General features: G+C 59.2%; 1 protein-coding gene across 1 annotated transcript; it reads right to left on the bottom strand.

Annotated features, from left to right (window-relative positions):
- Positions 1-8,041: 8,041 nt before the first annotated feature.
- On the bottom strand, positions 8,042-25,196 carry DDOST (dolichyl-diphosphooligosaccharide--protein glycosyltransferase non-catalytic subunit). Its single transcript, XM_069742630.1, has 11 exons — positions 25,011-25,196; positions 14,297-14,407; positions 14,116-14,202; positions 13,933-14,036; positions 13,758-13,852; positions 13,592-13,685; positions 13,362-13,510; positions 13,122-13,269; positions 12,855-12,975; positions 10,468-10,574; positions 8,042-8,465 (listed from the first exon to the last, which is right to left on the bottom strand). The coding sequence occupies exons 1-11, from the start codon at positions 25,156-25,158 to the stop codon at positions 8,316-8,318; spliced, it is 1,314 nt and encodes a 437-aa protein (XP_069598731.1). The 5' UTR covers positions 25,159-25,196; the 3' UTR covers positions 8,042-8,315.
- Between the last annotated feature and the right edge of the window lie 113 nt (positions 25,197-25,309).

Raw genomic sequence — 25,309 nt, 5'->3', positions numbered from 1 at the left:
GAGAATTGGAGGGAGGGGGGGAGGGAGAGAATTGGGGGGGAGAGGTGAGAGAATTGGAGGGAGGGAGAGAATTGGGGGGGAGGAGGGAGAGAATTGGGGGGGAGGGGTGAGAGAATTGGAGGGAGGGAGGGAGGGGGGGAGAATTGGAGGGAGAGAATTGGAGGGAGGGGGGGGAGGGAGAGAATTGGAGGGAGGGGGAGGGAGAGAATTGGAGGGAGGGGGGGAGGGGAGAGAATTGGAGGGAGGGGGGGAGGGAGAGAATTGGAGGGAGGGGGAGGGAGAGAATTGGAGGTGGGGGAGGGAGAGAATTGGAGGAGGGGGGAGAGAATTGGAGGGAGAGAATTGGAGGGAGAGGGAGAGAATTGGAGGGAGGGGGAGAGGGAGAGAATTGGAGGGAGGGGAGAGGGAGAGAATTGGGGGGGAGGGAGAGAATTGGGGGGAGGGAGGGGTGAGAGAATTGGAGGGAGAGGGGAGAGAATTGGAGGGAGGGGGGGAGGGAGAGAATGGGAGGGGGGGAGGGAGAGAATGGGAGGGAGAGAATTGAAGGGAGGAGGGGAGAGAATTGGAGGGAGGGGGAGGGAGAGAATTGGAGGTGGGGGAAGGAGAGAATTGGAGGGAGGGGGGGGAGAGAATTGGAGGGAGAGAATTGGAGGGAGGGGGAGAGAATTGGAGGGAGAGAATTGGAGGGAGGGGGGGAGAGAATTGGAGGGAAGGGGGGAGGGAGAGAATTGGGGGGAGGGAGGGGGGAGAATGGGAGGGGGGGAGGGAGAGAATGGGAGGGAGAGAATTGAAGGGAGGAGGGGAGAGAATTGGAGGGAGGGGGGGAGAATTGGAGGGAGGGAGAGAATTGGAGGGAGGGGGGGAGGGAGAGAATTGGGGGGGAGGGGTGAGAGAATTGGAGGGAGGGAGAGAATTGGGGGGAGGGGGGAGAATTGGAGGGAGAGAATTGGAGGGAGGCAGAGAATTGGAGGGGGGGAGGGAGAGAATTGGAGGGGGGGAGGGAGAGAGTTGGAGGGAGGGGGGGTGGGAGAGAGTTGGAGGGAGGGGGGAGGGAGAGAATTGGAGGGGGGGAGGGAGAGAATTGGAGGGAGAGGGGGGAGGGAGAGAATTGGAGGGGGGGAGAGAATTGGAGGGAGGAGGAATTGGAGGGGGGGAGGGAGAGAATTGGAGGGAGGGGGGGAGAGAATTGGGGGGAGGGAGAGAATTGGGGGAAGGGAGAGAATTGGGGGGAGGGGTGAGAGAATTGGAGGGAGAGAATTGGAGGAGGGAGGGGGGAGAGAATTGGAGGGGGGGAGGGAGAGAATTGTAGGGGGGGAGGGAGAGAATTGTAGGGGGGGAGGGAGAGAATTGGAGGGAGGGGGGGAGGGAGAGAATTGGAGGGAGGGGGGGAGAGAATTGGAGGGAGAGAATTGGGGGGAGGGAAAAAAATTGGAGGGAGGGGGGGGAGGGAGAGAATTGGAGGGGGGGAGGAATTGGAGGGAGGGAGGAATTGGAGGGGGGGAGAGAATTGGAGGGGGAGGGAGGGAGGAATTGGAGGGAGGGAGAGAATTGGAGGGAGGGGGGGAGGAATTGGAGGGAGGGAGGGGGAGGAATTGGAGGGAGGGGGGGAGGGAGAGAATTGGAGGGAGGGGGGGAGGGAGAGAATTGGAGGGAGGGGGAGGGAGAGAATTGGGGGGGAGGGAGGGGTGAGAGAATTGGAGGGAGAGGGGAGAGAATTGGAGGGGAGAGAATTGGAGAGAGGGAGGAATTGGAGGGGGGGAGAGAGAATTGGAGGGAGGGGGGAGACAATTGGAGGGAGAGAATTGGAGGGAGGGAGAGAATTGGAGGGAGGGAGAGAATTGGAGGGAGAGGGGGAGGGAGGGAGAGAATTGGAGGGGGGGAGGGAGGAATTGGAGGGAGGGAGGAATTGGAGGGGGGGAGGGAGAGAATTGGAGGGAGAGGGAGGGGGGAGGGAGGAATTGGAGGGGAGGGAGGAATTGGAGGGAAGGGGGGAGGTAGAGAATTGGAGGGAGAGAATTGGAGGGTGGGAGAGAATTGGAGGGAGAGAATTGGAGGGGGGGGGAGAGAATTGGAGGGGGGGGAGGGAGAGAATTGGAGGGGGGGAGGAATTGGAGGGGGGGGAGGAATTGGAGGGGGGAGGAATTGGAGGGGGGAGAGAATTGGAGGGGGGAGAGAATTGGAGGGGGGGAGAGAATTGGAGGGGGGGAGAGAATTGGAGGGGGGGAGAGAATTGGAGGGGGGGAGGGAGAGAATTGGAGGGGGGAGGATTGGAGGGGGGAGAGAATTGGAGGGGGGAGAGAATTGGAGGGAGGGAGAGAATTGGAGGGAGGGAGGGAATTGGAGGGAGGGAGGGAATTGGAGGGAGGGGGGGAGGGAGAGAATTGGAGGGAGGGGGGGAGGGAGAGAATTGGGGGGAGAGAATTGGGGGGAGGGAGGGGGGAGAGAATTGGAGGGAGGGGGGGAGAATTGGAGGAGGGGGAGAGAGTTGGAGGGAGGGGGGAGAGAATTGGAGGGGGGGAGGGAGAGTTGGAGGGAGGGGGGAGGCAGAGAATTGGAGGGAGGGGGGAGGGAGAGAATTGGAGGGAGAGGGGGGAGGGAGAGAATTGGAGGGAGAGGGGGGAGGGAGAGAATTGGAGGGAGGGAGGAATTGGAGGGGGGGAGGGAGAGAATTGGAGGGAGGAATTGGAGGGAGGGAGAGAATTGGAGGGAGGGGGGAGGGAGAGAATTGGAGGGGGGAGGGAGAGAATTGGAGGGAGGGGGAGAGAATTGGAGGGAGGGATAGAATTGGGGGGGAGAGAATTGGAGTGGGGGAGAATTGGGGGGGAGGGGTGAAAGAATTGGAGGGAGAGAATTGGAGGGAGAGAATTGGAGGGAGGGGGGAGGGAGAGAATTGGAGGGAGGGGGGGAGGGAGAGAATTGGAGGGAGGGGGGGAGGGAGAGAATTGGAGGGAGGGGGGGAGGGAGAGAATTGGAGGGAGGGGGGGAGGGAGAGAATTGGAGGGAGGGGGGAGGGATAGAATTGGAGGTGGGGGAGGGAGAGAATTGGAGGGAGGGGGGAGGGAGAGAATTGGAGGTGGGGGAGGGAGAGAATTGGAGGGAGGGGGGGAGGGAGAGAATGGGAGGGAGGGGGGTAGGGAGAGAATTGGAGGGGGGGGGAGGAATTGGAGGGAGGGAGGAATTGGAGGGGGGGGGGAGAATTGGAGGGAGATAATTGGAGGGGGAGGGAGGGAGGAATTGGAGGGGAGGGAGAGAATTGGAGGGAGGGAGGAATTGGAGGGAGGGAGGGTGAGAATTGGTGGGGGGGGGAGGGAGAGAATTGGTGGGGGGGGGAGGGAGAGAATTGGTGGGGGGGGGAGGGAGAGAATTGGAGGGAGGGGGAGGGAGAATTGGAGGGAGGGGGAGGGAGAATTGGAGGGAGAGGGAGAGAATTGGAGGGGAGAGAATTGGAGGGAGGGAGGGGGGAGAGAATTGGAGGGAGGGGGGAGTGAATTGGAGGGAGGGGGGGAGGGAGAGAATTGGAGGGAGGGGGGGAGGGAGAGAATTGGAGGGAGAGGGGAGAGAGAGAATTGGAGGGAGAGGGGAGAGAATTGGAGGGAGGTGGGGGAGAGAATTGGAGGGGAGAGAATTGGAGAGAGGGAGGGAGGAATTGGAGGGGGGGAGAGAGAATTGGAGGGAGGGGGGGAGAGAATTGGAGGGAGAGAATTGGAGGGAGAGAATTGGAGGGAGGGAGAGTATTGGAGGGAGGGAGAGAATTGGAGGGAGGGAGAGAATTGGAGGGAGGGTGAGAATTGGTGGGGGGGGAGGGAGAGAATTGGAGGGAGGGGGAGGGAGAATTGGAGGGAGGGGGAGGGAGAATTGGAGGGAGAGGGGAGAGAATTGGAGGGGAGAGAATTGGAGGGAGGGAGAGGGGAGAGAATTGGAGGGAGGGGGGAGAGAATTGGAGGGAGAGGGGGGAGGGAGGGAGAGAATTGGAGGGGGGGAGGGAGGAATTGGAGGGAGAGGGAGGGAGGAATTGGAGGGAAGGTAGAGAATTGGAGGGAGAGAATTGGAGGGGGGGAGGGAGAGAATTGGAGGGGGGGAGGGAGAGAATTGGAGGGGGGGGGAGAGAATTGGAGGGGGGGAGGGAGAGAATTGGAGGGGGGGAGGGAGAGAATTGGAGGGGGGGAGGATTGGAGGGGGAGTGAATTGGAGGGGGAGAGAATTGGAGGGGGGAGAGAATTGGAGGGGGGGAGAGAATTGGAGGGGGGAGAGAATTGGAGGGGGAGAGAATTGGAGGGGGGAGAGAATTGGAGGGGGGGAGAATTGGAGGGGGGAGAGAATTGGAGGGGGGAGAGGGAGAGAATTGGAGGGGGGGAGGAATTGGAGGGGGGAGGGAGAGAGTTGGAGGGAGGGGGGGAGAGAATTGGAGGGAGGGGGGAGGGAGAGAATTGGAGGGAGGGGGGAGGGAGAGAATTGGAGGGAGGGGGGAGGTGAGAATTGGAGGGAGAGAATTGGAGGGAGAGGGAGGGGGGAGAGAATTGGAGGGAGGGGGGGAGGGAGAGAATTGGAGGGGGGGGGGAGGGAGAGAATTGGAGGGGAGGGAGAGATTGGAGGGGGGGGGAGTGAATTGGAGGGTGGGGAGGGGTGATTGGAGGGGGGGGGAGGGAGAGAATTGGAGGGAGGGGGGAGGGAGAGAATTGGAGGGAGAGAATTGGAGGGAGGGAGAGAATGGAGGGTGAATTGGAGGGAGGGGAGGTGGGAGAGAATTGGAGGGAGGGGGGGAAGGAGATTGGAGGGAGGGGGGGGGAGGGGAGTGGGAGATTGGAGGGTGGGGGGGGAGGGAGGAATTGGAGGGGGGAGGGAGAGATTGGAGGGAGAGAATTGGAGGGAGGGGGAGGGTGAGAATTGGTGGAGGGAGGATTGGAGGTGGGTGAGAATTGGAGGAGGGAGGAATTGGGGGAGGTGGGGAGGGAGGGAGGTGGGGAGGGAGAGAATTGGAGGGAGGGGGGGGAGAGAATTGGAGGGAGGGGGGAGGGAGAGAATTGGAGGGAGGGGGGGAGGGAGGAATTGGAGGGAGGGGGGGAGGAGAGATTGGAGGGAGGGGGGAGGGAGAGAATTGGAGGTGGGGGAGGGAGAGAATTGGAGGGAGGGGGGGAGGGAGAGAATGGGAGGGAGGGGGGAGGGAGAGAATTGGGGGAGAGAATTGGAGGGAGGGAGAGAAATGGAGGGAGGGAGAGAATTGGAGGGAGGTGGGGAAGGGAGGGAGGTGGGGAAGGGAGAGAATTGGGGGGAGGGGTGGAGAATTGGAGGGAGGGAGGGGGGAGAATTGGAGGGAGGGAGAGAATTGGAGGGAGGGAGAGAATTGGAGGGAGGGGGGGGAGAACTGGAGGGAGGGAGAGAATTGGAGGGAGGGGGGGGAGGAGAATTGGAGGGAGAGGGGGAGGGAGGGGGGTAGGGAGAGAATTGGAGGGAGGGGGGGAGGGAGGAATTGGAGGGGGGGAGGGAGAGAATTGGGAGGAGAGAATCGGAGGGAGGGGGAGGGAGAGAATTGGAGGGAGGGAGGAATTGGAGGGAGGGAGAGAATTGGAGGGAGGGGGGGAGGGAGGAATTGGAGGGAGAGAATTGGAGGGAGGTGGGGAGGGAGGGAGGTGGGGAAGGGAGAGAATTGGGGGGAGGGGTGGGAGAATTGGAGGGAGGGAGGGGGAGAACTGGAGGGAGGGAGAGATTGGAGGGAGGGGGGGAGGATTGGAGGGAGGGGGGGAGGGAGAGATGGGAGGGAGGGAGAGGAGGTTGGGAGGGAGGTGGGAGAGAATTGGAGGGAGGGAGAGAATTGGGGGAGGGAGAGAATTGGGGAGGGAGAGAATTGGAGGGGAGGGAGGGATAGAATTGGAGGGAGGGGGGGAGGGAGAGAATTGGGGGGGAGGGGTGAGAGAATTGGAGGGGGAGGAGGGAGGGAGAATTGGGGGGGAGGGGTGAGAGAATTGGAGGAGAGATTGGAGGAGGGGGGGAGGAACTGGAGGGAGGGAGGGGGGAGAATTGGATGGAGGGAGGGTGGGGGAATTGGAGGGAGGGAGGGAGGGGGGGGGGAGAATTGGGGGAGGGGGAGAATTGGAGGGAGGGAGAGAATTGGAGGGAGGGAGAGAATTGGAGGGGAGGGGAGGGAGAGAATTGGAGGGAGAGAATTGGAGGGGAGGGAGGAGAGATTGGGAGGTGGGGGAGAGAATTGGAGGGGAGGGGAGAGAATTGGGAGGGGAGATTGGAGGGAGATTGGGGGAGGGAGGGAGGGGAGGTTGGAGGATGGAGGGAGGGAGTGGAGGGAGGGAGGTGGGGGTGGAGAATTGGAGGGAGGGAGGGGGGGAGAGATTGGAGGGAGGGAGGGGGGGAGAGAATTGGAGGGGAGAGAATTGGGGAGGGAGATGGAGGGGGGGAGAATTGGAGGGAGGGGAGATGGAGGGGAGAGAATTGGAGGGAGGGAGAGATTGGGAGGGGGAGAGAATTGGGGGGAGGGGTGAGAGAATTGGAGGGGGGGGAGAATTGGAGGGAGGGGGGAGATTGGGGGGGAGGAGGAGAATTGGAGGGAGGGAGAGAATTGGAGGGGAGGGAGGGGGGGAGAACTGGAGGGAGGGAGGGAGGGAGGGGGGGAGAATTGGAGGGAGGGGGGGAGGGAGAGAATTGGAGGGAGGGGGGGAGGGAGAGAATGGGAGGGAGGGAGGTGGGGAGAGAATTGGAGGGAGGAGAGAATTGGAGGAGGGAGAGAATTGGGGGGAGGGAGAGAATTGGAGGGGGGGAGAATTGGAGGGAGGGGGGGAGAGAATTGGAGGGAGGGATAGAATTGGAGGGAGGGGGGGGAGAATTGGGGGGGAGGGGTGAGAGATTGGAGGGGGGGAGAATTGGAGGGAGGGAGAGAATTGGGGGGGAGGGGTGAGAGAATTGGAGGGATGGGGGGGAGAACTGGAGGGAGGGGGGGGAGAATTGGATGGAGGGAGGGTGGGGAGAATTGGAGGGAGGGAGGGAGGGGGGGGAGAATTGGAGGGAGGGAGACATTGGAGGGGAGGGAGGGAGAGATTGGAGGGAGGGAGAGAATTGGAGGGGAGGGAGGGAGAGATTGGAGGGGGGGGGGGAGAGATTGGAGGGAGGGAGAGAATTGGAGGGAGGTGGGGAGGGAGAGAATTGGAGGGGGGGGAAATTGGAGGGAGGGAGAGAATTGGGGGGGGAGGGGTGAGAGAATTGGAGGGAGAGAATTGGAGGGAGGGAGGGGGGGGAGAACTGGAGGAGGGGGGGGAATTGGAGGGAGGGAGGGGGGAGAATTGGAGGGAGGGGGGAGGGAGAGAGATTGGAGGGAGGGGGGGAGAGAATTGGAGGGAGGGGGGGAGGGAGAGAATGGGAGGGAGGGAGGTGGGGGGAGAGAATTGGAGGGAGGGAGGGGGAGAGAATTGGAGGGAGGGAGGGGTGAGAGAATTGGAGGGAGGGGGGGAGAGAATTGGAGGGAGGGAGAGAATTGGAGGGAGGGAGAGAATTGGGGGGAGGGAGAGAATTGGAGGGGGGGAGAATTGGAGGGAGGGGGGGGAGAGAATTGGAGTGAGGGATAGAATTGGAGGGGGGGGGGGAGGGAGAGAATTGGGGGGGAGGGGTGAGAGAATTGGAGGGGGGGAGAATTGGAGGGAGGGAGGGGGGAGAATTGGAGGGAGGGAGAGAATTGGGGGGAGGGGTGAGAGAATTGGAGGGAGAGAATTGGAGGGAGGGAGGGAGGGTGGGGAGAATTGGAGGGTGGGGAGAATTGGAGGGAGGGAGGGTGGGGAGAATTGGAGGGAGGGAGAGAATTGGGGGGGGAGGGGTGAGAGAATTGGAGGGAGAGAATTGGAGGGAGGGAGGGGGGGGAGAATTGGAGGGAGGGAGAGAATTGGAGGGGGGGGAGGGAGAGAATTGGAGGGAGGAGAGGGAGAGAATGGAGGGGAGGGAATGAGTTGGGGGGGGGGGGAATTAGGAACACGGGGGCACTGGCTGGATGGGTGGAGGGAGAAGGGGGCAGGAATGCCGGATGAAGGACACGGCGGCACAGAGCTGAGGAGTAGGACACATTTATTGTTCCAAGAAATCAAATAAAATCCTCAAGTGCCCAAAAGTTCACCCCCGAGGGAGCCCCCCGCAGAGTCCCAGCCTCACTCCTCTGCCACAGATAATAACACAAAAGGAATCAAATGTACAAAATTGCCACAAATAAAAAATAAAAAAACCTCAAAATTGACAACCAAGATTTCTCCCACCCTCCTCCTCCTCCTTCTGGCATCGGGGACCAGTGACGACATCTGTGTTCTGGGGATTTCAGTCCATTGATTTCAGTCGGCCTTCTCTTTCTCCTTCATGTGCAAGAAAACAACGCTGAAGATGAAGAGGCCGAACATCATGGAAAAAGCGCTAGAGTAGTATGGGAAGGCCGAGGGAATAAACCGTTCATACTGTGTGTGCTGCAACGGCCGGACAGACACCTGCAGGACAAGAGCAGAGTCAGAGCTGCACTCACTATTCTGCTGGTGCAGTCACTGTGTACATACATTACATTACTGATCCTGAGTTACATCCTGTATTATACCCCAGAGCTGCACTCACTATTCTGCTGGTGCAGTCACTGTGTACATACATTACATTACTGATCCTGAGTTACATCCTGTATTATACCCCAGAGCTGCACTCACTATTCTGCTGGTGCAGTCACTGTGTACATACATTACATTACTGATCCTGAGTTACATCCTGTATTATACCCCAGAGCTGCACTCACTATTCTGCTGGTGCAGTCACTGTGTACATACATTACATTACTGATCCTGAGTTACATCCTGTATTATACCCCAGAGCTGCACTCACTATTCTGCTGGTGCAGTCACTGTGTACATACATTACATTACTGATCCTGAGTTACATCCTGTATTATTACCCCAGAGCTGCACTCACTATTCTGCTGGTGCAGTCACTGTGTACATACATTACATTACTGATCCTGAGTTACATCCTGTATTATACCCCAGAGCTGCACTCACTATTCTGCTGGTGCAGTCACTGTGTACATACATTACATTACTGATCCTGAGTTACATCCTGTATTATTACCCCAGAGCTGCACTCACTATTCTGCTGGTGCAGTCACTGTGTACATACATTACATTACTGATCCTGAGTTACCTCCTGTATTATACTCCAGAGCTGCACTCACTATTCTGCTGGTGCAGTCACTGTGCACATACATTACATTACTGATCCTGAGTTACATCCTGTATTATACTCCAGAGCTGCACTCACTATTCTGCTGGTGCAGTCACTGTGTACATACATTACTGATCCTGAGTTACATCCTGTATTATACCCCAGAGCTGCACTCACTATTCTGCTGGTGCAGTCACTGTGTACATACATTACATTACTGATCCTGAGTTACCTCCTGTATTATACTCCAGAGCTGCACTCACTATTCTGCTGGTGCAGTCACTGTGTACATACATTACTGATCCTGAGTTACCTCCTGTATTATACTCCAGAGCTGCACTCACTATTCTGCTGGTGCAGTCACTGTGTACATACATTACATTACTGATCCTGAGTTACATCCTGTATTATACCCCAGAGCTGCACTCACTATTCTGCTGGTGCAGTCACTGTGTACATGCATTACATTGCTGATCCTGAGTTACCTCCTGTATTATACTCCAGAGCTGCACTCACTATTCTGCTGGTGCAGTCACTGTGTACATTACATTACTGATCCTGAGTTACATCCTGTATTATACCCCCAGAGCTGCACTCACTATTCTGCTGGTGCAGTCACTGTGTACATACATTACTGACCCTGAGTTACCTCCTGTATTATACTCCAGAGCTGCACTCACTATTCTGCTGGTGCAGTCACTGTGTACATACATTACATTACTGATCCTGAGTTACATCCTGTATTATACCCCAGAGCTGCACTCACTATTCTGCTGGTGCAGTCACTGTGTACATACATTACTGATCCTGAGTTACATCCTGTATTATACTCCAGAGCTGCACTCACTATTCTGCTGGTGCAGTCACTGTGTACATGCATTACATTACTGATCCTGAGTTACATCCTGTATTATACTCCAGAGCTGCACTCACTATTCTGCTGGTGCAGTCACTGTGTACATTACATTACTGATCCTGAGTTACATCCTGTATTATACTCCAGAGCTGCACTCACTATTCTGCTGGTGCAGTCACTGTGTACATACATTACATTACTGACCCTGAGTTACCTCCTGTATTATACTCCAGAGCTGCACTCACTATTCTGCTGGTGCAGTCACTGTGTACATACATTACATTACTGATCCTGAGTTACATCCTGTATTATACCCCAGAGCTGCACTCACTATTCTGCTGGTGCAGTCACTGTGTACATACATTACATTACTGATCCTGAGTTACCTCCTGTATTATACTCCAGAGCTGCACTCACGATTCTGTGCGTACCTGGGTGGCGGAGTACAGGTGAGTATATCCCAGCCTGTTATAATCTACTTTGAACTGGAACACGCCGTACACATCTGGAAGCTTGAATTGGACGCTGTACTTGCCACCTGTATGAGAGGAGAATTGTAAAATGTGCGTTGTGATAACGAGCGGGGAGCCCAGCTAACGAGCGGGGAGCCCAGCTAACGAGCGATGAGCCCAGCTAACGAGCGGGGAGCCCAGCTAACGAGCGGGGAGCCCAGATAACGAGCGGGGAGCCCAGATAACGAGCGGGGAGCCCAGATAACGAGCGGGGAGCCCGATAACGAGCGGGGAGCCAGATAACGAGCGGGGAGCCAGATAACGAGCGGGGAGCCAGATAACGAGCGGGGAGCCAGATAACGAGCGGGGAGCCAGATAACGAGCGGGGAGCCAGATAACGAGCGGGGAGCCAGATAACGAGCGGGGAGCCAGATAACGAGCGGGGAGCCAGATAACGAGCGGGGAGCCCGATAACGAGCGGGGAGCCCGATAACGAGCGGGGAGCCCGATAACGAGCGGGGAGCCCGATAACGAGCGGGGAGCCAGATAACGAGCGGGGAGCCAGATAACGAGCGGGGAGCCAGATAACGAGCGGGGAGCCAGATAACGAGCGGGGAGCCAGATAACGAGCGGGGAGCCAGATAACGAGCGGGGAGCCAGATAACGAGCGGGGAGCCAGATAACGAGCGGGAGCCAGATAACGAGCGGGGAGCCAGATAACGAGCGGGGAGCCAGTTAACGAGCGGGGAATAACGAGCGGGGAGCCAGATAACGAGCGGGGAGCCAGATAACGAGCGGGGAGCCAGATAACGAGCGGGGAGCCAGATAACGAGCGGGGAGCCAGATAACGAGCGGGAGCCAGATAACGAGCGGGGAGCCAGATAACGAGCGGGGAGCCAGATAACGAGCGGGGAGCCAGATAACGAGCGGGGAGCCAGTTAACGAGCGGGGAATAACGAGCGGGGAGCCAGATAACGAGCGGGGAGCCAGATAACGAGCGGGGAGCCAGATAACGAGCGGGGAGCCAGATAACGAGCGGGGAGCCAGATAACGAGCGGGGAGCCAGATAACGAGCGGGGAGCCAGATAACGAGCGGGGAGCCAGATAACGAGCGGGGAGCCAGATAACGAGCGGGGAGCCAGATAACGAGCGGGGAGCCAGATAACGAGCGGGGAGCCAGATAACGAGCGGGGAGCCAGATAACGAGCGGGGAGCCAGATAACGAGCGGGGAGCCAGATAACGAGCGGGGAGCCAGATAACGAGCGGGGAGCCAGATAACGAGCGGGGAGCCAGATAACGAGCGGGGAGCCAGATAACGAGCGGGGAGCCAGATAACGAGCGGGGAGCCAGATAACGAGCGGGGAGCCAGATAACGAGCGGGGAGCCAGATAACGAGCGGGGAGCCAGATAACGCGCGGGGAGCCAGATAACGAGCGGGGAGCCAGATAACGAGCGGGGAGCCAGATAACGAGCGGGGAGCCAGATAACGAGCGGGGAGCCAGATAACGAGCGGGGAGCCAGATAACGAGCGGGGAGCCAGATAACGAGCGGGGAGCCAGATAACGAGCGGGGAGCCAGATAACGAGCGGGGAGCCAGATAACGAGCGGGGAGCCAGATAACGAGCGGGGAGCCAGATAACGAGCGGGGAGCCAGATAACGAGCGGGGAGCCAGATAACGAGCGGGGAGCCAGATAACGAGCGGGGAGCCAGATAACGAGCGGGGAGCCAGATAACGAGCGGGAGCCCGGTAACGAGCGGGAGCCAGATAACGAGCGGGGAGCCAGATAACGAGCGGGGAGCCAGATAACGAGCGGGGAGCCCGGTAACGAGCGGGGAGCCCGATAACGAGCGGGGAGCCCGATAACGAGCGGGGAGCCCGATAACGAGCGGGGAGCCAGATAACGAGCGGGGAGCCAGATAACGAGCGGGGAGCCAGATAACGAGCGGGGAGCCAGATAACGAGCGGGGAGCCAGATAACGAGCGGGGAGCCAGATAACGAGCGGGGAGCCAGATAACGAGCGGGGAGCCAGATAACGAGCGGGGAGCCAGATAACGAGCGGGGAGCCAGATAACGAGCGGGGAGCCAGATAACGAGCGGGGAGCCAGATAACGAGCGGGGAGCCAGATAACGAGCGGGGAGCCAGATAACGAGCGGGGAGCCAGATAACGAGCGGGGAGCCAGATAACGAGCGGGGAGCCAGATAACGAGCGGAGAGCCCGGTAACGAGCGGGAGCCCGGTAACGAGCGGGAGCCAGATAACGAGCGGGGAGCCCGATAACGAGCGGGGAGCCAGATAACGAGCGGGGAGCCAGATAACGAGCGGGGAGCCAGATAACGAGCGGGAGCCAGATAACGAGCTCACCATTCTTCTTCAGGAAGGTCCGGACAAATGGATCTATGCGGACAAATTCCAGCTGAATGTCGTCTCCATCGAAAGGAATCCACTTCCCGTGCGCCAGTTTCTCGATGACTACGCTGTACTCCTGCGGAGAGAGGTGGGCTCAGGAGCGGGTGCAGGGGTCTCACGCAGCCCCCTGAAAACAGCCACTGCCATCTATAGGAAGCAGTTGGGCCAGGGCTGATAACAGCAGACAATAGCAGGGTGCGGGCAGCTGAGGGCGACGCTTACCACGAGGTCAGTGATGGTGTAGGCGCTGGGCGGCGTGGCTTCCCCCACGCGGTGGTGCGACACGGCGCCCACCCGCAGCACGCCCTCCTCCTTGAACACCCACTGCGACAGGGCGACCGCCAGCTCATAGTTCCCGGTCTTTGCAAATCTGAATCCAGAAAGAGCAGAAGGATCAGGAGAATACGCGGTGATGGCACGGCCAGCCGCTATAACACGGGCGTGCAGGATGGCGGGGCGCACCTGGGGGAGCCGGGAGCTGCTTTCTGCACGGCAGAATTAAAGAAGGCGTCACTGAAGAAATCCAGCGAGCCGCTGAAGACCACGCGGGCGTTGTTCCGGGCCTGCAGCCCTGCAATCAGGAGCGTGTTCTTCCCAACTGCATGAGGGTACTGGGCGACACAAAGCGGGCCGTGAGCCTGGGGAGCGGAGCACAGACCCCCCGGCCCCCCAGACCCATGCGTCCAATTCACCTGGGTGATGGGCTTATCAGGGAAGAAGGAGTAGGATGTGGAGGATCCGGTGAGGATGTCCAGCACCAGGGGGTTGTCCGGATCGGCCACCATGCTGCACAGAATACCAGGACCACCGTTATTACATGCAGGTCCCGTCACGGGAGAGCGGACAGCGGGCACTTACCCCACGCCCCGGAACAGCACGGGGTTCAGGGCAGCTTTCCCCACAATGGTCGGGGCCTTCAGCAGGTTTTCAGGGTCGGCGACAATCATTGTGTGCTGCAGGGAATATAATCAGAGTATAGGGAGGAAGGGGGCACAGAGACCCGAGGTCCCAGGTCCCCCTCCCGGGCACCCACCTGGCCGGGATCCGACACATCGTAGTTGTGGTGGTCGATGACGGACGTCTTCTCCTCATCAAACTCAATTCCACATTCACTGCCCAACTCCCGGAGCGGATCCCCTGACGGCAGAAACACAAGACGTGAGCGCAGACAGGAGGAGCGGCGTTGCGATGGGGGCCTTCATCAGCCACAGCTCACCTATGTCAGAGCCAGCCGCCACCAGCACGCTGCCACCGCCATCTATGAACGCGCTGATCGTCTCCACATTGATGTTCCCCCCAAAATCTGCAGGAAGAAGCAACAGAAGACATGACAGCTGGGATCCGGGGTCCCCGAGGCAGCAGTGACGGCCCCCCGGGATGTCAGGGGCTCCACAAACCTTCCACAGATGGAGAGAAGATGATGAGGTTGTCGTAGAGGAACTCTCCGTACTTTATCAGGGACAGGCTGGGGTCATCCGCCGTCTTAAAGGAAAGGTCGAAACCGCGATCTGTAACCGAGAGGACAATGACTGGCAATAAGAGCAACAAGAGCCTGGAGAGACCCCCACCTTCTCCATAATCCCCCCATGTCTGAGGATGTGGACACGGCAGGCTGGAGAGGCGAGACCCCCACCTTCTCCATAATCCCATGTCTGAGGATGTGGACACGGCAGGCTGGAGAGGCGAGACCCCCACCTTCTACATAATCCCCCCATGTCTGAGGATGTGGACACAGCAGGCTGGAGAGGCGAGACCCCCACCTTCTACATAATCCCCCCATGTCTGAGGATGTGGACACGGCAGGCTGGAGAGGCGAGACCCCCACCTTCTCCATAATCCCCCCATGTCTGAGGATGTGGACACGGCAGGCTGGAGAGGCGAGACCCCCACCTTCTACATAATCCCATGTCTGAGGATGTGGACACGGCAGGCTGGAGAGGCGAGACCCCCACCTTCTCCATAATCCCATGTCTGAGGATGTGGACACGGCAGGCTGGAGAGGCGAGACCCCCACCTTCTACATAATCCCCCCATGTCTGAGGATGTGGACACGGCAGGCTGGAGAGGCGAGACCCCCACCTTCTACATAATCCCCCCATGTCTGAGGATGTGGACACAGCAGGCTGGAGAGGCGAGACCCCCACCTTCTCCATAATCCCCCCATGTCTGAGGATGTGGACACGGCAGGCTGGAGAGGCGAGACCCCCACCTTCTCCATAATCCCATGTCTGAGGATGTGAACACGGCAGGCTGGAGAGGCGAGACCCCCACCTTCTCCATAATCCCATGTCTGAGGATGTGGACACGGCAGGCTGGAGAGGCGAGACCCCCACCTTCTCCATAATCCCCCCATGTCTGAGGATGTGGACACGGCAGGCTGGAGGCGAGACCCCCACCTTCTCCATAATCCCCCCATGTCTGAGGATGTGGACACGGCAGGCTGGAGAGGCGAGACCCCCACCTTCTACATAATCCCCCCATGTCTGAGGATGTGGACACGGCAGGCTGGAGAGGCGAGACCCCCACCTTCTACATAATCCCCCCATGTCTGAGGATGTGGACACAGCAGGCTGGAGAGGCGAGACCCCCACCTTCTACATAATCCCCCCATGTCTGAGGATGTGGACACGGCAGGCTGGAGAGGCGAGACCCCCACCTTCTACATAATCCCCCCATGTCTGAGGATGTGGACACGGCAGGCTGGAGAGGCGAGACCCCCACCTTCTCCATAATCCCCCCATGTCTGAGGATGTGGACACGGCAGGCTGGAGAGGCGAGACCCCCACCTCCTCCATAATCCCCCCATGTCTGAGGATGTGGACACAGCAGGCTGGAGAGGCGAGACCCCCACCTTCTACATAATCCCCCCATGTCTGAGGATGTGGACACGGCAGGCTGGAGAGGCGAGACCCCCACCTTCTACATAATCCCCCCATGTCTGAGGATGTGGACACGGCAGGCTGGAGGCGAGACCCCCACCTTCTACATAATCCCCCCCATGTCTGAGGATGTGGACACAGCAGGCTGGAGGCGAGACCCCCACCTTCTACATAATCCCCCCACGTCTGAGGATGTGGACACAGCAGCCTGGAGAGGCGAGACCCCCACCTTCTCCATAATCCCCCCATGTCTGAGGATGTGGACACGGCAGGCTGGAGAGGCGAGACCCCCACCTTCTCCATAATCCCCCCATGTCTGAGGATGTGGACACGGCAGGCTGGAGAGGCGAGACCCCCACCTTCTACATAATCCCCCCATGTCTGAGGATGTGGACACAGCAGGCTGGAGGCGAGACCCCCACCTTCTACATAATCCCCCCACGTCTGAGGATGTGGACACAGCAGCCTGGAGAGGCGAGACCCCCACCTTCTACATAATCCCCCCACGTCTGAGGATGTGGACACAGCAGCCTGGAGAGGCGAGACCCCCACCTTCTACATAATCCCCCCATGTCTGAGGATGTGGACACGGCAGGCTGGAGGCGAGACCCCCACCTTCTACATAATCCCCCCATGTCTGAGGATGTGGACACAGCAGGCTGGAGGCGAGACCCCCACCTTCTACATAATCCCCCCATGTCTGAGGATGTGGACACAGCAGGCTGGAGAGACGAGACCCCCACCTTCTACACAATCCCCCCATGTCTGAGGATGTGGACACAGCAGGCTGGAGAGGCGAGACCCCCACCTTCTACATAATCCCCCCATGTCTGAGGATGTGGACACGGCAGCCTGGAGAGGCGAGACCCCCACCTTCTACATAATCCCCCCATGTCTGAGGATGTGGACACAGCAGGCTGGAGAGACGAGACCCCCACCTTCTACACAATCCCCCCATGTCTGAGGATGTGGACACAGCAGGCTGGAGAGGCGAGACCCCCACCTTCTACATAATCCCCCCATGTCTGAGGATGTGGACACGGCAGGCTGGAGAGGCGAGACCCCCACCTTCTACATAATCCCCCCATGTCTGAGGATGTGGACACAGCAGGCTGGAGAGACGAGACCCCCACCTTCTACATAATCCCCCCATGTCTGAGGATGTGGACACGGCAGGCTGGAGGCGAGACCCCCACCTTCTACATAATCCCCCCATGTCTGAGGATGTGGACACAGCAGGCTGGAGGCGAGACCCCCACCTTCTACATAATCCCCCCATGTCTGAGGATGTGGACACAGCAGGCTGGAGGCGAGACCCCCACCTTCTCCATAATCCCCCCATGTCTGAGGATGTGGACACGGCAGGCTGGAGAGGCGAGACCCCCACCTTCTACATAATCCCCCCCATGTCTGAGGATGTGGACACGGCAGGCTGGAGAGGCGAGACCCCCACCTTCTACATAATCCCCCCACGTCTGAGGATGTGGACACAGCAGCCTGGAGAGGCGAGACCCCCACCTTCTACATAATCCCCCCACGTCTGAGGATGTGGACACAGCAGCCTGGAGAGGCGAGACCCCCACCTTCTACATAATCCCCCCATGTCTGAGGATGTGGACACGGCAGGCTGGAGGCGAGACCCCCACCTTCTACATAATCCCCCCATGTCTGAGGATGTGGACACAGCAGGCTGGAGGCGAGACCCCCACCTTCTACATAATCCCCCCATGTCTGAGGATGTGGACACGGCAGCCTGGAGAGGCGAGACCCCCACCTTCTACATAATCCCCCCATGTCTGAGGATGTGGACACAGCAGGCTGGAGAGACGAGACCCCCACCTTCTACATAATCCCCCCATGTCTGAGGATGTGGACACAGCAGGCTGGAGAGACGAGACCCCCACCTTCTACACAATCCCCCCATGTCTGAGGATGTGGACACAGCAGGCTGGAGAGGCGAGACCCCCACCTTCTACATAATCCCCCCATGTCTGAGGATGTGGACACGGCAGGCTGGAGAGGCGAGACCCCCACCTTCTACATAATCCCCCCATGTCTGAGGATGTGGACACAGCAGGCTGGAGGCGAGACCCCCACCTTCTACATAATCCCCCCATGTCTGAGGATGTGGACACGGCAGGCTGGAGAGACGAGACCCCCACCTTCTACATAATCCCCCCATGTCTGAGGATGTGGACACAGCAGGCTGGAGAGACGAGACCCCCACCTTCTACATAATCCCCCCATGTCTGAGGATGTGGACACGGCAGGCTGGAGGCGAGACCCCCACCTTCTACATAATCCCCCCATGTCTGAGGATGTGGACACAGCAGGCTGGAGGCGAGACCCCCACCTTCTCCATAATCCCCCCATGTCTGAGGATGTGGACACGGCAGGCTGGAGAGGCGAGACCCCCACCTTCTACATAATCCCCCCCATGTCTGAGGATGTGGACACGGCAGGCTGGAGAGGCGAGACCCCCACCTTCTACATAATCCCCCCACGTCTGAGGATGTGGACACGGCAGGCTGGAGGCGAGACCCCCACCTTCTACATAATCCCCCCCATGTCTGAGGATGTGGACACAGCAGGCTGGAGGCGAGACCCCCACCTTCTACATAATCCCCCCATGTCTGAGGATGTGGACACGGCAGGCTGGAGGCGAGACCCCCACCTTCTACATAATCCCCCCATGTCTGAGGATGTGGACAAAGCAGGCTGGAGGCGAGACCCCCACCTTCTACATAATCCCCCCATGTCTGAGGATGTGGACACGGCAGCCTGGAGAGGCGAGACCCCCACCTTCTACATAATCCCCCCATGTCTGAGGATGTGGACACGGCAGGCTGGAGAGGCGAGACCCCCACCTTCTACACAATCCCCCCATGTCTGAGGATGTGGACACAGCAGGCTGGAGAGACGAGACCCCCACCTTCTACACAATCCCCCCATGTCTGAGGATGTGGACACAGCAGGCTGGAGAGGCGAGACCCCCACCTTCTACATAATCCCCCCATGTCTGAGGATGTGGACACAGCAGGCTGGAGAGACGAGACCCCCACCTTCTACACAATCCCCCCATGTCTGAGGATGTGGACACAGCAGGCTGGAGAGGCGAGACCCCCACCTTCTACATAATCCCCCCATGTCTGAGGATGTGGACACGGCAGGCTGGAGAGGCGAGACCCCCACCTTCTACATAATCCCCCCATGTCTGAGGATGTGGACACAGCAGGCTGGAGAGACGAGACCCCCACCTTCTACATAATCCCCCCATGTCTGAGGATGTGGACACGGCAGGCTGGAGGCGAGACCCCCACCTTCTACATAATCCCCCCATGTCTGAGGATGTGGACACAGCAGGCTGGAGGCGAGACCCCCACCTTCTACATAATCCCCCCATGTCTGAGGATGTGGACACAGCAGGCTGGAGGCGAGACCCCCACCTACTACATAATCCCCCCATGTCTGAGGATGTGGACACAGCAGGCTGGAGGCGAGACCCCCACCTTCTACATAATCCCCCCCATGTCTGAGGATGTGGACACGGCAGGCTGGAGGCGAGACCCCCACCTTCTCCATAATCCCCCCATGTCTGAGGATGTGGACACGGCAGGCTGGAGAGGCGAGACCCCCACCTTCTACATAATCCCCCCCATGTCTGAGGATGTGGACACGGCAGGCTGGAGAGGCGAGACCCCCACCTTCTACATAATCCCCCCACGTCTGAGGATGTGGACACAGCAGCCTGGAGAGGCGAGACCCCCACCTTCTACATAATCCCCCCACGTCTGAGGATGTGGACACAGCAGCCTGGAGAGGCGAGACCCCCACCTTCTACATAATCCCCCCATGTCTGAGGATGTGGACACAGCAGGCTGGAGGCGAGACCCCCACCTTCTACATAATCCCCCCATGTCTGAGGATGTGGACACGGCAGCCTGGAGAGGCGAGACCCCCACCTTCTACATAATCCCCCCATGTCTGAGGATGTGGACACAGCAGGCTGGAGAGACGAGACCCCCACCTTCTACATAATCCCCCCATGTCTGAGGATGTGGACACGGCAGGCTGGAGGCGAGACCCCCACCTTCTACATAATCCCCCCATGTCTGAGGATGTGGACACAGCAGCCTGGAGAGGCGAGACCCCCACCTTCTACATAATCCCCCCATGTCTGAGGATGTGGACACAGCAGGCTGGAGGCGAGACCCCCACCTTCTACATAATCCCCCCATGTCTGAGGATGTGGACACGGCAGGCTGGAGAGGCGAGACCCCCACCTTCTACATAATCCCCCCCATGTCTGAGGATGTGGACACGGCAGGCTGGAGAGGCGAGACCCCCACCTTCTACATAATCCCCCCCATGTCTGAGGATGTGGACACGGCAGGCTGGAGAGACGAGACCCCCACCTTCTACACAATCCCCCCATGTCTGAGGATGTGGACACAGCAGGCTGGAGAGGCGAGACCCCCACCTTCTACACAATCCCCCCATGTCTGAGGATGTGGACACAGCAGCCTGGAGAGGCGAGACCCCCACCTTCTACATAATCCCCCCATGTCTGAGGATGTGGACACAGCAGCCTGGAGAGGCGAGACCCCCACCTTCTACATAATCCCCCCATGTCTGAGGATGTGGACACAGCAGGCTGGAGGCGAGACCCCCACCTTCTACACAATCCCCCCATGTCTGAGGATGTGGACACGGCAGGCTGGAGAGGCGAGACCCCCACCTTCTACATAATCCCCCCATGTCTGAGGATGTGGACACAGCAGGCTGGAGGCGAGACCCCCACCTTCTACATAATCCCCCCATGTCTGAGGATGTGGACACGGCAGGCTGGAGAGGCGAGACCCCCACCTTCTACATAATCCCCCCATGTCTGAGGATGTGGACACAGCAGCCTGGAGAGGCGAGACCCCCACCTTCTACATAATCCCCCCATGTCTGAGGATGTGGACACAGCAGCCTGGAGAGGCGAGACCCCCACCTTCTACATAATCCCCCCATGTCTGAGGATGTGGACACAGCAGGCTGGAGGCGAGACCCCCACCTTCTACATAATCCCCCCATGTCTGAGGATGTGGACACGGCAGCCTGGAGAGGCGAGACCCCCACCTTCTACATAATCCCCCCATGTCTGAGGATGTGGACACAGCAGGCTGGAGAGGCGAGACCCCCACCTTCTACATAATCCCCCCATGTCTGAGGATGTGGACACAGCAGGCTGGAGAGGCGAGACCCCCACCTTCTACACAATCCCCCCATGTCTGAGGATGTGGACACAGCAGCCTGGAGAGGCGAGACCCCCACCTTCTACATAATCCCCCCATGTCTGAGGATGTGGACACAGCAGGCTGGAGAGACGAGACCCCCACCTTCTACACAATCCCCCCATGTCTGAGGATGTGGACACAGCAGGCTGGAGAGGCGAGACCCCCACCTTCTACATAATCCCCCCATGTCTGAGGATGTGGATACGGCAGGCTGGAGAGACGAGACCCCCACCTTCTACATAATCCCCCCATGTCTGAGGATGTGGACACGGCAGGCTGGAGAGACGAGACCCCCACCTTCTACATAATCCCCCCATGTCTGAGGATGTGGACACGGCAGGCTGGAGGCGAGACCCCCACCTTCTACATAATCCCCCCATGTCTGAGGATGTGGACACAGCAGGCTGGAGGCGAGACCCCCACCTTCTACATAATCCCCCCATGTCTGAGGATGTGGACACAGCAGGCTGGAGAGACGAGACCCCCACCTTCTACATAATCCCCCCATGTCTGAGGATGTGGACACGGCAGGCTGGAGGCGAGACCCCCCACCTTCTACATAATCCCCCCATGTCTGAGGATGTGGACACAGCAGGCTGGAGGCGAGACCCCCACCTTCTACATAATCCCCCCATGTCTGAGGATGTGGACACAGCAGGCTGGAGGCGAGACCCCCACCTTCTCCATAATCCCCCCATGTCTGAGGATGTGGACACGGCAGGCTGGAGAGGCGAGACCCCCACCTTCTACATAATCCCCCCCATGTCTGAGGATGTGGACACGGCAGGCTGGAGAGGCGAGACCCCCACCTTCTACATAATCCCCCCCATGTCTGAGGATGTGGACACGGCAGGCTGGAGAGACGAGACCCCCACCTTCTACATAATCCCCCCATGTCTGAGGATGTGGACACAGCAGGCTGGAGAGGCGAGACCCCCACCTTCTACACAATCCCCCCATGTCTGAGGATGTGGACACAGCAGCCTGGAGAGGCGAGACCCCCACCTTCTACATAATCCCCCCATGTCTGAGGATGTGGACACAGCAGCCTGGAGAGGCGAGACCCCCACCTTCTCCATAATCCCCCCATGTCTGAGGATGTGGACACAGCAGGCTGGAGGCGAGACCCCCACCTTCTACATAATCCCCCCATGTCTGAGGATGTGGACACAGCAGGCTGGAGGCGAGACCCCCACCTTCTACATAATCCCCCCATGTCTGAGGATGTGGACACAGCAGGCTGGAGGCGAGACCCCCACCTTCTCCATAATCCCCCCATGTCTGAGGATGTGGACACGGCAGGCTGGAGAGGCGAGACCCCCACCTTCTACATAATCCCCCCATGTCTGAGGATGTGGACACGGCAGGCTGGAGAGGCAAGACCCCCACCTTCTACATAATCCCCCCCATGTCTGAGGATGTGGACACGGCAGGCTGGAGAGACGAGACCCCCACCTTCTACACAATCCCCCCATGTCTGAGGATGTGGACACAGCAGGCTGGAGAGGCGAGACCCCCACCTTCTACATAATCCCCCCATGTCTGAGGATGTGGACACAGCAGGCTGGAGAGGCGAGACCCCCACCTTCTACATAATCCCCCCATGTCTGAGGATGTGGACACAGCAGGCTGGAGAGGCGAGACCCCCACCTTCTACATAATCCCCCCATGTCTGAGGATGTGGACACAGCAGCCTGGAGAGGCGAGACCCCCACCTTCTACATAATCCCCCCATGTCTGAGGATGTGGACACAGCAGCCTGGAGAGGCGAGACCCCCACCTTCTACATAATCCCCCCATGTCTGAGGATGTGGACACGGCAGGCTGGAGAGACGAGACCCCCACCTTCTACATAATCCCCCCATGTCTGAGGATGTGGACACGGCAGGCTGGAGAGACGAGACCCCCACCTTCTACATAATCCCCCCATGTCTGAGGATGTGGACACGGCAGGCTGGAGGCGAGACCCCCACCTTCTACATAATCCCCCCATGTCTGAGGATGTGGACACGGCAGGCTGGAGAGGCAAGACCCCCACCTTCTACATAATCCCCCCCATGTCTGAGGATGTGGACACGGCAGGCTGGAGAGACGAGACCCCCACCTTCTACACAATCCCCCCATGTCTGAGGATGTGGACACAGCAGGCTGGAGAGGCGAGACCCCCACCTTCTACATAATCCCCCCATGTCTGAGGATGTGGACACAGCAGGCTGGAGAGGCGAGACCCCCACCTTCTACATAATCCCCCCATGTCTGAGGATGTGGACACAGCAGGCTGGAGAGGCGAGACCCCCACCTTCTACATAATCCCCCCATGTCTGAGGATGTGGACACAGCAGCCTGGAGAGGCGAGACCCCCACCTTCTACATAATCCCCCCATGTCTGAGGATGTGGACACAGCAGCCTGGAGAGGCGAGACCCCCACCTTCTACATAATCCCCCCATGTCTGAGGATGTGGACACGGCAGGCTGGAGAGACGAGACCCCCACCTTCTACATAATCCCCCCATGTCTGAGGATGTGGACACGGCAGGCTGGAGAGACGAGACCCCCACCTTCTACATAATCCCCCCATGTCTGAGGATGTGGACACGGCAGGCTGGAGGCGAGACCCCCACCTTCTACATAATCCCCCCATGTCTGAGGATGTGGACACGGCAGGCTGGAGAGACGAGACCCCCACCTTCTACATAATCCCCCCATGTCTGAGGATGTGGACACGGCAGGCTGGAGGCGAGACCCCCACCTTCTACATAATCCCCCCATGTCTGAGGATGTGGACACGGCAGGCTGGAGAGACGAGACCCCCACCTTCTACATAATCCCCCCCATGTCTGAGGATGTGTCATGAGTGGACACCTATAAAAATAGCAGTAAACGGGGTTGTGTGTATTTGCTGACACTCTTCAGAGGCGGCCGGTTACCTGGGTAACGAGCAGTACAGTACAGGAGAGCCCTGCGCTCTTCGGTCACTGCTGACACTCTACAGAGGCAGCCGGTTACCTGGGTAACGAGCAGTACAGTACAGGAGAGCCCTGCGCTCCTCAGCCACTCCTGACACTCTACAGAGGCGGCCGGTTACCTGGGTAACGAGCTGTACAGTACAGGAGAGCCCTGCGCTCCTCAGCCACTCCTGACACTCTACAGAGGCGGCCGGTTACCTGGGTAACGAGCAGTACAGTACAGGAGAACCCTGCGCTCTTCGGTCACTGCTGACACTCTACAGAGGCAGCCGGTTACCTGGGTAACGAGCAGTACAGTACAGGAGAGCCCTGCGCTCCTCAGCCACTGCTGACACTCTACAGAGGCGGCCGGTTACCTGGGTAACGAGCAGTACAGTACAGGAGAGCCCTGCGCTCCTCAGCCACTCCTGACACTCTACAGAGGCGGCCGGTTACCTGGGTAACGAGCAGTACAGTACAGGAGAGCCCTGCGCTCCTCAGCCACTCCTGACACTCTACAGAGGCGGCCAGTTACCTGGGTAACGAGCAGTACAGTACAGGAGAGCCCTGCGCTCCTCGGCCACTCCTGACACTCTACAGAGGCGGCCGGTTACCTGGGTAACGAGCAGTACAGTACAGGAGAGCCCTGCGCTCCTCAGCCACTCCTGACACTCTACAGAGGCGGCCGGTTACCTGGGTAACGAGCAGTACAGTACAGGAGAGCCCTGCGCTCCTCGGCCACTGCTGACACTCTACAGAGGCGGCCGGTTACCTGGGTAACGAGCAGTACAGTACAGGAGAGCCCTGCGCTCCTCGGCCACTGCTGACACTCTGCAGAGGCGGCCGGTTACCTGGGTAACGAGCAGTACAGTACAGCAGAGCTCTGGGGCAGTGATGTCGGACCTCCGCCCTGTCACCGTCCATCCCTTCCTGCCGCCTCCAGCCCCGCCGCTGCTGACACAGTGACACGGCCCCTCAGCTGCACACAGTACAATGGCGCTCACCGCTCAGACTGCGGAAGAACAGGGAGTGCGTCTCCCGCAGGTTGATGTTCTCCAGCAGGACCAGGGTGCGGGGTCCGGCAGAAGCCCCGGGGCTCAGCACCAGGAGAGCGGCCAGAAGCGGCAGCGCGGAGCACAGGGGAGCAGCCATTATTCCCGGTCCTGAGAGCCTCCTCCACGTCACCGGAAGTGCCGAGCAGCCGCCCAATCACACCGCGCCACCACTGTCAACTCGCCGTCACGTGACCGACGCCCTCCCGTCACCGCCGCCATCTTTTTTTCGGGCAGAGAGGACGTCCATT

The sequence above is a fragment of the Ranitomeya imitator genome, chromosome 10 (genome assembly GCF_032444005.1).
Source record: "Ranitomeya imitator isolate aRanImi1 chromosome 10, aRanImi1.pri, whole genome shotgun sequence".
Lineage (NCBI taxonomy): Eukaryota > Metazoa > Chordata > Amphibia > Anura > Dendrobatidae > Ranitomeya > Ranitomeya imitator.
This window is presented reverse-complemented; position numbering and strand designations above follow the sequence as displayed.